This window comes from Myotis brandtii, unplaced genomic scaffold (assembly GCF_000412655.1).
Source record: "Myotis brandtii unplaced genomic scaffold, ASM41265v1 scaffold1037, whole genome shotgun sequence".
NCBI classification, from domain to species: Eukaryota; Metazoa; Chordata; class Mammalia; order Chiroptera; family Vespertilionidae; genus Myotis; species Myotis brandtii.
Genome location: NW_005353483.1, coordinates 449,984 through 461,924, shown reverse-complemented (window position 1 = coordinate 461,924; position 11,941 = coordinate 449,984). Strand labels below are relative to the sequence as shown.

Genomic DNA, 11,941 nt, shown 5'->3' with positions numbered 1-11,941 from the left:
CCTTTAAAGACACAAAGATCCATGGAACTTTGTGAGTTAAATATATAAGGAGTAAGACCCTTTTCTTCTTTAAATGGAAGTATCCAATTCAAATAAAATCTATTTAGGGGATTGGCAGACACCCCTAAATGAGATGGTATCAGTGATTAATTGATGATATACTCCAGTGGCTGACAAATACTTTAAGAAAGTTTGAGTTAACATTTGTTTGCAAGTATCAACCACCACCCCCAAAAAAAACTGAATTACAGTACACATAAGACAAAGACAGACCTATTATCTAAAAAGAAAGTAGTACTTGAGTCCACTTCATTCAAAAAATTTTATAACCATAATATTCTAAGTATAACTTCATCCTATATTAAAAAAAAATCCAAATGTGTAACATCTGTCAACGTATTTTCAATTCTTCCTCTTACACCTCAAAGAGCTATTAAACATTATGCAGAAGGCATATGTTCCTAAGTAGTATTGCTTGATTTACAAAATTCTTTCCCAAGGATAAATTCAAAAGGTTGTTATATGGATATTCAAATAATACTAGGGAAAAAATGACATATTTCACTTATTCTGTACGTAATGAATGAGTCTGCTTGCCCAAATGTTAAATTATGAAACCACACTATGTGAAATACACCTATTAGATTTAAAAAGAAGTTAAATCTATATTTATTTACTAGCACTGTTAAACATTACACAAAACACATTCAAGTGGCAAGTAATTATAATGCAAGCCCTTGCATGGCAATCCAAATTTATTGAACTACTGATGCTAAGTTATACAAAATTGCACCACTTTAATTAAGGCTTTTAGTTTACATTTGGCCACCTCTAAGTAGTTGTAACATTAGGTTGGTCAATTTAAATACTGTGGCTCCCTGTTGGATAGACACACAATCTTTACATCCAAACTTTAATGCATACAAAGCAACAAGGCATTGTTAAATAAAACAGCAATAGTTACTGCAACTTGGGCCTTGTGACCAATTATACATGATTAAAATTACTTCCCACATTCACATCCACAGTACTCGTCCACCATTTAACATCTCAACCAAAACGTTACACATGTGAAACAATCACTAACAGGCAAAAATACTAAACCTGTATATTTGGTATTGCAAATACACTTATGCATGAGCAAGCAAGGGATTCACAGTGAGAATCTACAGCTGCAGAAGCCTGAAAATGATTTACAAAAATTGTTAAATCATTAAAAAATTGTTTGAAAATATACACTTCTTGTTGTAGACCCCCACTGTACACACAACTATAAACATTGTTCCCTATGTAAACAAAAAAGGAAACATATAATAAGAGATTTGAAAAATCTGGACATTTCCTTCCCAACAGATATTAAAGGCAACGTCTTTAATCTAAGACATTATACTGAAAGGACTATTGTATTTTTAAAGACAAGATCACTGTCTCCACAGGTTTTTTAAAAATTAAAAAAACTATATAGCTGTGTTAATCAAAGCGCTTATTTGTATAATACAATGATAATGACCTTGATTTTCTTAAAAAAAAATTACAATAAGCTACAAGTATCAAAGAAGCAAAGTTATCTGGAGTAGTCTATATAGGAGCTCTTTGGACTTTCTTTTATTATGCTAAAATAGTGGTGCTTTTAGGATTTACATTATTGTACTCTCCAAAACAAAGTATGGGGCGTGTTATAGTATACAGTACACCATTTTCATACATGTACAACATTGGTGGATGAAAATGTCTCTTAGCAGTAATACTGGATTGTAGCCTCTGGTTTTACCAGATGCATACACTAGGGCTATTATATAAGTAAAAATCTCTCTTGTGATACTGGAAAGTGATTAGAATGTGCAAACTGATGTAGTAGCTTTCATCCGCCTCTTAAAGGGTACCACCACAGAAAGTCCATTTAAGATGTTGGTAGGTTTAACAAAGTTGGAATGCTGGCACTGTTGAATTGGGCAACAGTTCTTCAGACCTGTCAAAAGAAAAAAATAAATTGCAAACATGGGTTGAAAATAGCACACAAAAGAGCCAAAGGAACACATTAAGACAACAGTGTTCAAGGTTTAAAAATGAATAGAATGCAGGCTCTTGTCCTCATTACATTAATGACATTGTACCACAACTCATAGCAAAGCAAAGCAAGGGTAGATGTTTTCATCTTTTTAGAATGACTTCATCTAACCTGCTGCCCTCTTGAAAGCTAGTCAAATGAAAGTCTTAGATAAAAAAGGGAGTATCCCTTAGTGCAAATCTGTGTATTACCTTCCAAAGATTAAAAGCAGGGGGAGGAGGGAGGAAACCACATTGAAATTTTACGTCAGTTCAACTTCATTAGAATTAAGATGAAAAGACAGCAATATTAACAAAATTGGTGATTCTACAAGTGTTCACAATCCTAGAATTACATCATAAGTATAGAATGCACAGCTCACTAAGGTTCCTAGTATCAGAAAATCAAGGCCTTTCTTCCTCGCTCTTCCAATAAGAGTGGCTAAAAGCTGGTTCTGAGAAGCAGACAAGAAATTATCCTATGATGGCTCTTTACAGTTGAGTTATATATATACTTTCTAATTCCATATTTAAACACATTCTATCAATTTTTAGATGTCAGAAAAAGGGCTAGTATTACACTAAAATCACGTAAACTTAAAAAATTGTGATATAAATAAAAGAAGTCAAAACACATTGCCAAATATCTATTTACTTTGGATGATTTTCTCCATACATGTCTGGGCTAAAAAAATGTTCCCTTTTTTACTGTTTTTTGTGGGGATCAGACTTGTTGCGAGCTCCAGAAATGCTGTTAATATGTATGTGTTTGCTGATTTCCCAAATGCCTCGAACTTTAAGCCCTCATTTAGACTGAGTTTGCTAAGTTTTTCTAGCAGACTGAATGTAGCAAATTGGAAGGGACAGGTGGGAATGTGTGAGTTCAGGCACATGTGTGCTAAGAATGGGCATGTATGTGGTCAGGAAAGAGAGAATATCAGAAGTGAGAGGATATACCTCTAAACGGAAAGCCTTAAACAGAGAGTAGGGTCAAAACCCCCCCAAAAGATACAGAACCAGAGTGCTATGGTAGTACAGGGCCATTTAATTTAACATCAGCAGCAGCAGAATCACAAGCACATAAAGTGCCCAAGGATAAGAGTACAGTACAATATGGTTTAACACTGAGCAGGGAACCATTATTATTGGCAAACAGCAGTAGCTAAATGGTTGAGGATTTATCATGTGCCAGGCACTGATCAATTGCTTTATAAGGTTTAACTCATTTAATATGATTATTTTCAAAAACTATATAAAAATGTTATATGCTCAGTTTTCCTTTGCTATCTCATTGGTGGGCTGAATTTGTGGTTCTCTCTGGCTGGAATTCTCCATCCCCTACACAATTTCTATTTGACTTTCCTATCTCAGCTTAGATGTCTCTTACAGACTTTTCCTGAATCCATAGTTCATGTGACATACCTGATTTGGTGTCCCAGTTACATGCTCCTATAGTACTCATTATGACATAGTACTCATTAGTAATGAAGCATGGACTTGGCAGCCAGTCCATGGCTTAAATTATGTACTCCAGATCACTGGGTTTAAATTCTGGCTTTGTACTTACTCACTGCAGGGCTTGAACAAGTAATCTTTTTGTGTCTCAGTTCACTCATTTGTAACATAGACAGTATTTAAAAAGAGTGCCTGGCATATGATAAACGTGTCATGAATTCTTATTATCAGTACCAGGCTGGATTTATTCTATAACAGCATTTATCATAGTTTGCAATTATTTGTCCAACTCTACCACTAGACTTCAATTAAGGCAATGAAGAAGCGAAGAGAGGTCAGTGTTGTTCATCACTGTATTGTCAGCAAAAACCAGTGTCCCATTGGGGCATAAGCATATATTAAATGAACTAGAATATTCACTTATGGGTAATACTTCTGATGATATGTAAATGAAATAATTATTTTAATCACTAGGATATTATACTAAGTCATCAATATCTTAAAAGGGAAGTAATTATTTCTTTTTTTAGAACAAGAAAAAATTCTATACTTGCTGTCTTAACAAGAGTGCCCTAAATGAAGTTGAGGTTACAAGTTAAAAGATTTAAAAAAGGAGGAAAATAAACGAACATACCTGGCTCAGAGCTACAATGCATTTAGTATATTAAAGCAGCTGACATGATGACTTTTTGCGGGCCTTCCCAGGCACTGGAGTTTTTCTGTTAATTTGCCGCACTAGGTCATAAAAGATCTGCAAACAAATATATATATTTTTAATTTATAGGAGACAAAAAACTAAAAACAACAACAACAAAAACAAAAAAGCCCCCAAAAAGTAAAATTAAAAAATAGAATTTTCCATGGATATAAATGAACCCAAGAAAGGAAATATTTTTTTTCAGTTAAGAAATAAGAGTAAAACCAGGTATTCTTATAAATGCCAAGTTCTTTTCTGTTTATTTTTTGGGAGGGCTAAAATTGTTCTCCTTAAAATAAGTACTGAGTTGAAGGAGCTACAGAGATCTTAACCTTAGTTCAATTAGAACATTTACTCTTCTTCAGATCTTTCCATGTATCTTTACAATACAACTTTAAGCCCCTTCAAGGCAATAACTGCATACTTTTTTCAATTTGCTCTCTTTTACATAACACATCTTTCATATACCCAAAGGCTTAATTCGTCTTCCCCACCCCTACCATTTTTTTTTTCCAGCCTTCCTTCCTTTCATGGTTTATTCCACTTTAATGATGAGGTTAAAATACATTGTTGCTTATTAACATGCATATTATTTAATAGAAGATTTTTGCCTAAAAGGATTAACAAAGCACCCTTGAGCCCTAGCTGGTTTGGCTCAGTGGATAGAGTTGGCCTGTGGACTGAAGGGTCCTGGGTTCGATTCCAGTCAAGGGCACATGCCTGGGTTGCGGGCTCATTCCCCACCCAGTAGGGGTCGTGCAAGAAGCAGCCAATCAATGATTTTCTTTCATCATTGATGTTTCTATCTCTCTCTAGCTCTCCCTTCCTCTCTGAAGTCAATAAAAAATACTAAAAGGAAAAAGAAAAACAACAACAACAACAAAAGCACCCCGAGTACACATTAATTTGGGGTTGTGTTAATACACATACGTTATTTTCCATTAATTCTGCATGTTGAATTCCAAATAGAGATTTTAAAGTATAGTTCACCATACCTCATTAACATTTATTTTTGATTTTGCAGAGGATTCTAAGAATGCACAGTTGTTCCACTGTCTTGCTAGATTTTGACCTTGTTCCTTTCCTACAACTCTTTCATCTTCCAAGTCACACTTATTACCAACCAGAATCATTGGAACCTAAAAATATATTTGTGAGGGTAAAAAGAAATAAGTAAATAAATATATGCTATAAATTCAAATTCAAATTAAAAGAATTCTTAGAGTCAACTCTAAGGATTATTTTTTATATTATACCAGAGAAAAATATTAAATTAATCATTTGTAATATAATTTACAGTTAAATATGAAAGCCTTAATAATGTTAATTTAAGAACCTTTCACATGAAAATTTTAGAAAACAAGCTAGGATCTGTTTATGAAAGGGGAAAATAACCCTTAAGATTATATCACAATGGATTTATAACTGATTATAATAAGCAAAATACAAAACTTTTTCAAAAAGGAAGTACCAAAGGGTGTTGCTGTATAAAGCCAGTATATCCCAAAATTTTAAAATGTTTCTTTTAGGGATGTGAATCAACTTCAAGTTTTCTGACACATATTTATCAAATAATTATTCTCAATTTTACAACTTAAAAAGGAGAAATTTGAAAAGTCCCTAAAGTAGAATTTTTATTTAGAGTCTAATTAAAATGCTACAAAGTTACAATCATCTTGATTTACTAAAATCTAGACCACATTAATCATGTGTTTGGATGCATGTGATGTTGTAATTTTAAAAGGACACTATGGAAAAATAATACTTATTCTTCAAAACTCCCTTTAATCATTTAGAGATTGACTTTCTAAAGAATTTTTGGGGAAAAAATCCAAACCAGAAAATCAAGAATTTTGGCTTTTTAGGAAGATATAGAGTATCCTATCTAATAAAGAGGGAATATGCTAATTGACCCTCACCATCGCAAAGATGGTGGTGCCCACAGCCATTAAGGAGGGAATATGCTAATTGACTGCCCCATCCTCAAAGATGGTAGCACCCACAGCCAATAAGGAGGGAATATGCTAATTGACTGCCACGCACTCAAAGATGGCGGCGCCCACAGCCACAAGATGGCCAACAGGGGAGGGCAGTTGGGAGTGACCAGGCTGGCAGGCAGAAGCGGTTAGGGGCAATCAGGCAGGCAAGTGGTTGGGAGCCAGCAGTCCCGGACTGTGAGATTGGGCCTAAACCGGCAGTCGGACATCCCTCGAGGGGTCCCAGATTGGAGAGGGTGCAGACTGGGCTGAGGGACAACTCCCCCCTGCCCCTGTGCACGAATTTCATGCACCGGGCCTCTAGTTATATTAATAAATACTTGTTTAATGCAACTGATAGAAGAAAAGTACAGTAGTTACTACAGATAATACAAAACAGATTTACTAATTAAGAAGTGCTTCACTGAGGTCACTATAAATATGTAGGGTGCCCCAAAGTTTTTATTTCAGAAGTCCAAGAAACAACAGCATTTCCTAGAAGTCTCACAATATTTACCATAATTAAATTATAGATATTACAGTGGTTCTTGAAATTGTTGGGCCAGACCAGCAACATCAACACCATCTAGAAACTTGTTAGAAATACAAATTCTTGAGCTCAATCCCAGACCTAATGAATCAGAAACTCTGGGAGTGGGGCAGGTGGGGCCTGGCAATCTGTTTTAACCAGTTTCAGCTAGTGATTTAATGCAAGATGAATTTTGAGAACCACTGCTATATAGAGTAAGATAAGGAATTAAAATAATCCTTTTCAAGTTTCCTACAGGGATTAAACTCCATTATGGTGCACTTTGAAGGGGCATGTAAATTAACATTAGAATCTAATATATTTGTTGGTTTTCTGAAAAATAATTATTATTTTGCTCCTTTTCTGTCAGTTTCTTTAGATGTGTTCATATGTTAAAAAGGCTCTTAAATATACCAGTAATGTGGCCAGAACATAATTTGCTCACACACATCTGTCCTTCTTCCCCACCAAATGCATGATTTAAAAATGGGAAGGATATAAATTTTATTTTACACAGGTTAAGGGGAGAGGAGTGTTTTCACTTTCCACATTATATATATTTGAAATAGGAATGAGGGTTAAAGATATATTTTGGCCTCTCAAGGAAAAAGCTTTTGAAATACAAGCCTCCCAAATAAATACATCAACTTTAAATTCTTAGTTTTAAATTGGATATCACTACAATAAGAGTTTAAAATAAAGTACATTTATTTATTAGGATGTCAGCTTACATCATCAGTGTCTTTAACTCGAAGAATCTGTTCTCTCAGATCTTGTAAATCATTAAATGTGGACTGTGCTGTGATGGAATAAACTAATGCAAAGCCTTGTCCATTTTTCATGTACAAATCCCTCATTGCTGTAAATTGTTCCTACAATAGAAAGAATCATTAAAGAATAATGTTGTGACAGTTAATTTGACAATTTTTAAAGTCTATAATTAGAGCTCAATGAAGAATATTGTAGTATTATGTAACATATCTTTAAATTACAATCTGTGGCAAGATGCTATTTGAAAAGCTGATAATTCAAAAAATAAGCTTTTAATTTAAAAATGATACACCAAAGCAGATTTAGGTGCAAAAACTATACTCAAGTGGAACAGAAATATCCTGTCTCTAAAAGCTACTTAATGGAAGCTTTTAATATTTTATAACTTGTAGGGCACCCAAATAAGTCCCCAAGTTACAGCTAAGCTCACAGTGCTCTAGTTCTATGGGGTCCACCAGCATGCTTACCTACATCTTGCTATTTCCCATACCTTTTCTCTTCCATTAGGGAAAGAACACAGTCCATGGCACATATCAGGTACTCAAACATTAGTTGAATGAATACCATATATCCAGAATAAATCTTCCCTTTACCTTCAGATACCAACAAATCTAGTTGGTTTGTAAATACTTTAAAGGAGGAACGATATCATTCAAAATATTTCACACAGCTACAGAGGAATAAATATATCTTATAGAAATAACTAAGTATACCCAAGTATTTTCCACATTATTTAAAATGTGGTAATAAATTTTAACATGCTTTAAAAGTACTAGTGAGACCGAAAATTTTCATCCAAACAAGTTTCTACTTATTTTTTAAATAACTGACTCCCTGTAATTACAAAGGTCACACAGAAAAAGTAGAATTCAAGGATAAAAAAGCTTTACAATTTAATGTAAGTAGTACTTTTAAATAAGCTTAACAAACATCTGTCCATAGAATATTAGCATTTACAAGGACAATACTGCATAAGTTGTGCATATACTTTGGTTCTTCATTTTACATACCGTTCCTACAGTATCCAAGATTTCAAGCATACACTGTTGTGCATCTACTTCAACTTGCTGGGGGGGGGAACAAAATAGACCTTCAATTTTTTTTTTATATATATAAACAACACTATCTTAATATACACAAAAGCTAATATGATATTTAAAACAGAGACAGATTATAGCAACTCTAATCTCAAGCAATACTTTAACAGAAGAAAAAAATAGCTAGGTAATTAAGGTCCACCAACTTTGTATTAGGTGCAAAAACCATGTATTCCGACTCAACACAGACAGTGACAAGATCCAAGCTCAATATGAATCACTAAACACTTTATTTTGGAAAGGAAATTATTTCAGCCCTATCTGGTTTGGCTCATTGAATAGAGCTTCAGCCTGCAGACTGAAGGGCCCTGGGTTCGATGCTGGTCAAGGGCACATGCCCGGGTTGTGGGCTCGAAGCCCAGTGGGGAGCGTGCAGGAGGCAGCCGATCAATGCTACTCTCTCATCATTGATGTTTCTATCTCTCTCCCTCCCTCTTTCTTCCTCTCTGAAATCAGTAAAAATATATTAAAAAAACACACAAAAAACCCTTCATTAAAAAAAAAAGGAAATTATTTCAAAAAAGCTTAAAAAAATTAAAACCAGTTGTAGTGAGAATAACATCAGAAGTGATTCTGCCTACCGCAATTCTGCCAATATTTTACAAAGAGTTTCATTTTTCTAGATAACCACTTCCCCCCTTCACTGTATTGGAATAAAACTTCTGGTAGCAAGGAAGCAGAGGATAGCTAAAAAATAAATTGTGTTTCTCTGTTACCATTTTTCACCCAACATTTTCTAGGGAAAAAAGTTATTTAAAATTAGCTGTGGAAAAAAAGTTCTACTGCCTCACAGCTAGAGTGCAGGAATGGCTTTCCAGTTTTGTTTTGTTTTTGTAGACTGTGGACAAAGGAAGGAATGAAACACACTGACTGCACAGCAGCAAGGGCCATGTTGGCTGCTACATAAGGTGAGGCATAACTTTCTTGCTATTACATTAAAATGTCTCCACATTAAGTTCTATTGTCATATGTTGTATTAGCGAACATCGCAATAAACCTTTCCGTTATGAGCAGTGACACTTTCTCAAAGAGTTATTAGTAGGAAGGTTAGGGAGACTCCTGTACTTACATCTTTAGGTTAAAATGAAGGGAACCCGAGAGTATTTTTTCATCTTTGGGGTGGGGTTTGGATAGACCATGAAGCTACCAATTGAAATGGATGGCCTAGCACTTAAGTTTGTCAAATTAAAATGTTGGGGTCATGATAAACTTGAAATTCTCAGAGAGAGAAAGAGAGAATGAGAGGGACAGCGAGAGCCAAGTCTTCAAGAGCCTCATAAACTGGTAGACATGCAATGCCAAGAAATAATCAAGTGTAAATTTTTCCCACTATGTAAATAACATTCAATAATTATAAAGCTAAAACCAATAATTTATATTTATAGTAAAGTGAAAAGCAAAAGGCCTTTAAAAGTAACATATACCTTTCTATAAGAATCTTCTATCATAGGATCATATTTTTCAACAAAAATTCCTTGAACAAACTGTACAGTCTGAAAAAAATTAACATACCATTATACTTCTAAAGAACAGAACAAATCCAAATCTGTACATTTCAAACTATTGATTTCACATAGTAGTTATGCCACTGATAAAAAACACAACCATATTTGAATGCATGCATTTGGTAAGATTACCTTAGAAAGTTGTTTTTTTAAAAAGTAATCACTATGCTCTTTGTTAGGTAATTCTAAATTTAGAGATAATACTATATTTAAAAATTTTTAAATATTTCCAGTTTCAGTCTTAATTGAATTTTAATTACAAAGTGGCTAATTGTTTTGTGTACACACATGTGTGTACACTCATAACACTTCCCCATTACTCTGGATATAATTACACATGAAAAAGCAGCTCATGCTCTGTTGTACACACTTCTCAGTTTGATTTCAGCATGTCAGGTTCTGTGCTAAGTGGCCAAGTGAGATGATCAATCTATCTTATTGTGGGGCTTTGCCAAACTCTCATCTATTCATCAAGTTATTTTCCCTAAGTTTCTTCCCTTTCCCAACCACCATCAAGTTGTGTCTTTTTTCTTGCTATACTATTCCTTGATACAGAAAATATGTCTGTCAAAATAATGTAAAAACTGTATAGTCAGAGGTGTTATTTGAAAAAGATTTTTTATAAGCTTTATTTAGTATTTTCCAACATAAAAATAAATATAATGACAAAGACCAAAATTAACTCCTATGTGGGTCTGAAATGCACACTTTTATATGTTCTCACCCTCTGTGCTGAGCTCACACTGTATTCTGGCATATTTCATGTTGGTCTGGAACCAGAGTTCCAGAGAAAATATGATCTACCCAGATACAACTAAGAGTTGACTAAAATTATAAGAAAAATATTACATTGCTTCTAAAATTACTGAGATTTCACCTTAACAGATAAACGAAAACCAATAATCAAAACCTAAAACTCAACAGAAGAACATGTCTTGGGAGTGAAGAGCTTAGGTATAGTGAGAATGACTTACCAGAGCAGATTTTCCAACGCCTCCTGAGCCAAGAACGACTAGCTTATACTCACGCATGGTGCAAACCTGTCAAAAGCTAGTACCTATTAAAGAAAAGAAAAAAAATCTTAAGTAATATCTCTGTAATCAGATGGTCCTTATATGAATAAGACCTTCAAGCAAATAGATTTATTTAAAAATGATTACTATACCACAATAATATGGAGCATCCCATAAACAGACTTACTAAAGAATGGGCTCTTTTAACACATCAGATGCAGAAAGAAACTGTAGAATTACAGATATGACTTTCAGCATTTCCTAAGTTCAATTAGAATAAAATATTTACTCTATTAAGAAAAAAAATGGGGGGAGGAGGCTGAAGAAAAGCTTGAAAGGACATTCCATTGGTTATAAGATGGCAGCAACAGACATGTTTACCCTCCTTTCTATCCTGAGTCACAAGTAATTGAATGCCTACTAAGTATAGGAATATACCAAATTGGGGGTGGGGGAAGGGAAAATCCTGCCTTCACTGAGCTAATATTCTAGAAAGATAAATAGGATAGGGCAGGAGTCTATAGACAAATCCAGCCCACCATCTGTTTTTATACATAAAGTTTTATTGAAATACAGCCATGCCTATTCATTTGTGTATTGTCTGTGGTTGCTATCTTGCTGTGATGGCAGTTAAGAAGTTACAGCAGAGACCATCTGGTCTGCAAAGCCTAAAATATTTACTTTGCCATTTATAGAAAAAAAAAAACTGCTGACCCCTGAGATACATGAATGGTAAATGAGTTAGCAGAGAAAGCAGACCAAATATTCATTGCTGAAATGGGAGAGGTACAAGGTGTCTGAAAATGGTCAGGAATCAGTGGCAAAATTGAATATGAATGCCCAGACTCTGTT

General features: G+C 34.3%; 1 protein-coding gene across 1 annotated transcript; it reads right to left on the bottom strand.

Annotated features, from left to right (window-relative positions):
- Window positions 1–645: 645 nt before the first annotated feature.
- Window positions 646–11,135, bottom strand: RAP1B (RAP1B, member of RAS oncogene family). Its single transcript, XM_005856603.2, has 7 exons — window positions 11,051–11,135; window positions 9,996–10,064; window positions 8,485–8,541; window positions 7,435–7,575; window positions 5,194–5,337; window positions 4,136–4,252; window positions 646–1,969 (listed from the first exon to the last, which is right to left on the bottom strand). Exons 1-6 carry the CDS (start codon window positions 11,105–11,107, stop codon window positions 4,166–4,168), a joined length of 555 nt encoding a protein of 184 aa, XP_005856665.1. The 5' UTR covers window positions 11,108–11,135; the 3' UTR covers window positions 646–1,969; window positions 4,136–4,165.
- Window positions 11,136–11,941: the final 806 nt, after the last annotated feature.

Coding starts and splice junctions, on each gene's coding strand:
- RAP1B (XM_005856603.2), bottom strand. CDS start 11,107: ATGCGTGAGTATAAGCTAGTCGTTCTTGGCTCAGGAGGCGTTGGAAAA. Junction 7,576..8,484: donor TCTTGGATACTGTAGGAACG/GTATGTAAAATG, acceptor TTTCTATTGTAG/GAACAATTTACAGCAATGAG. Junction 4,253..5,193: donor CAAAAATAAATGTTAATGAG/GTATGGTGAACT, acceptor ATTTGTTTGCAG/ATCTTTTATGACCTAGTGCG.